At 53.0% G+C, this 1,903-nt stretch overlaps 1 protein-coding gene across 1 annotated transcript in view; it reads right to left on the reverse strand.

Annotated features, from left to right (window-relative positions):
• Positions 1-1,903, reverse strand: part of GPLD1 (glycosylphosphatidylinositol specific phospholipase D1) — a 30,779-nt gene that overhangs the window by 21,483 nt on the left and 7,393 nt on the right. The window contains 2 exon segments of the mRNA XM_014537141.1: positions 531-585; positions 1,798-1,846. Coding sequence (XP_014392627.1) covers positions 531-585; positions 1,798-1,846 — 104 coding nt within the window.

Below are 1,903 nucleotides of genomic sequence, written 5' to 3' on the forward strand. Positions count from 1 at the left end.
GCCGTGTGACCAGGGCGTGGCTGCAGCGGCACCGGTCAGGCCACGTGGGGCAACAGCGTTACGGGCGATGGAGGCCACGGCTTCGTGACCCAGGCTCAGGGTGTGGCCAGGCAGGTGCCAGGAAGGTGCCAGGTTTTGAAACCTGAATGCTCCTAACAACGTCCTTTCAAGCACGTGGACAGCAAAAGGGCAGGAGGAACGAAACCACCCACAGGGGGATTTTAAGCCACCCCCTCGGGGACCACGAGGCGACTGGTTAAAAAGAAATGGTGGCTCCTTCCCGGCCACGGCACAGGGTGCCCTGCCGCTCAGTGAACGCGCACTCTCTCCTCGTCCATGAACGCGCACTCTCTCCTCTTTGCTGTGACCCTCAGGCCCGTGAAGAGCCCGCTGGGCTGTCTAGTCTGCAGCTCTGCTTTCTACGTGCACACAGCACAGGCCCGAGGATCGCGAGCTCTGCTCCCCGGAGGACAGAGTCGCGCTTCGTAGACGTTGTGTAGACGGCGCCTGTCTGTCGCTCCCGCTCTCACCAGTGCCGCGCGAGGTAATTAAAGTTGAACTCGAACTGGCTCAGCACGTCTCCGCCTGCGGGAGCAAAACACGACACGGGGGTCAGAGACCACAGGAGCAGCGCTGCCCACACGGTTCCTGCAACCTGAACCGTGAGCGCTCGACACTGTTACACGCGTCTGCTCAACCGTTACACGCGTCTGCTCAACCGTTACACGCGTCTGCTCAACTGTTACACGCTTCTGCTCAGTTGTTACACGTTTCTGCTCAACTGTTACACGCGTCTGCTCAACCGTTACACGCTTCTGCTCAACTGTTACACGTTTCTGCTCAGTTGTTACACGTGTCTGCTCAACTGTTACACGTTTCTGCTCAACTGTTACACGCGTCTGCTCAACTGTTACACGTGTCTGCTCAACCGTTACATGCGTCAACCGTTACACGCGTCTGCTCAACCGTTACACGTGTCTGCTCAATGTTACACGTTTCTGCTCAGGTGTTACACGCGTCTGCTCAGGTGTTACACGCTTTTGTTTGTTGTTTTAGGTGCAGGCATGTCTTTATGGAAGTTGATCTTTTAAAATCTTAGCGAGTGAAGCATGAATTGAGGGGGAAAGTGACCCCATAACCAAAGTGCTTTTCACGCTAAGGAAAGACGGGCCGCGACGTTCCTTCAGATGCCACCGCTCACCATCCCGGTTGGATATTTACAGGTAACTGCCTACAGAGAAGGGACAGCAGCTACCGACCAAGAGCTGGTGCGTTAGCAGACACGAGGTCATGAACGTCCATCTGATATAAAAGTAAAGTGTTTCTAAAACTATAACACAAGTCAATCAAATGTGATTTAAAAAAAAAAAAATACACATGTACACAACCGCTCGGAAGTGCATGGCTGTTAAACGAGGTGTGCCTGTGCGCTGGGTGAAGCACATTAGAGCAGAAAGCAGTCAGTATGTGCTGCTGGCAAGATATGACAAAAACAACATATATATATATATATATACAGCCCGGCTGGCGTGGCTCAGTGGTTGGGCGTCCACCTATGAACCAGGAGGTCAGGGTTCGATTCCCGGTCAGGGCACAGGCCCGGGTTGCGGGCTTGATCCCCAGTAGGGGGCATGGAGGAGGCATCCGATCCATGATTCTCTCTCATCATTGATGTTTCTAACCCTCTCTTCCTCTCTGAAATTAATAAAAACGTATTTAAAAATACACTTTTAAATAGTGGGCTCATTGCACATGAAATCTACCACAAAAGAAACCTTGGCAAGTGAGAAAACTTACCAAAATCTCCAGCCGGATGCGCCTCGGAGTAGGAGCCGTGAAAGTCCATCTGAGGAGCAGAGAACCAACGTCTCAGGCATCACCGAGCAGCCGGCTCCTTCCCCGC

The sequence above is a fragment of the Myotis brandtii genome, unplaced genomic scaffold, assembly GCF_000412655.1.
Source record: "Myotis brandtii unplaced genomic scaffold, ASM41265v1 scaffold1733, whole genome shotgun sequence".
Lineage (NCBI taxonomy): Eukaryota > Metazoa > Chordata > Mammalia > Chiroptera > Vespertilionidae > Myotis > Myotis brandtii.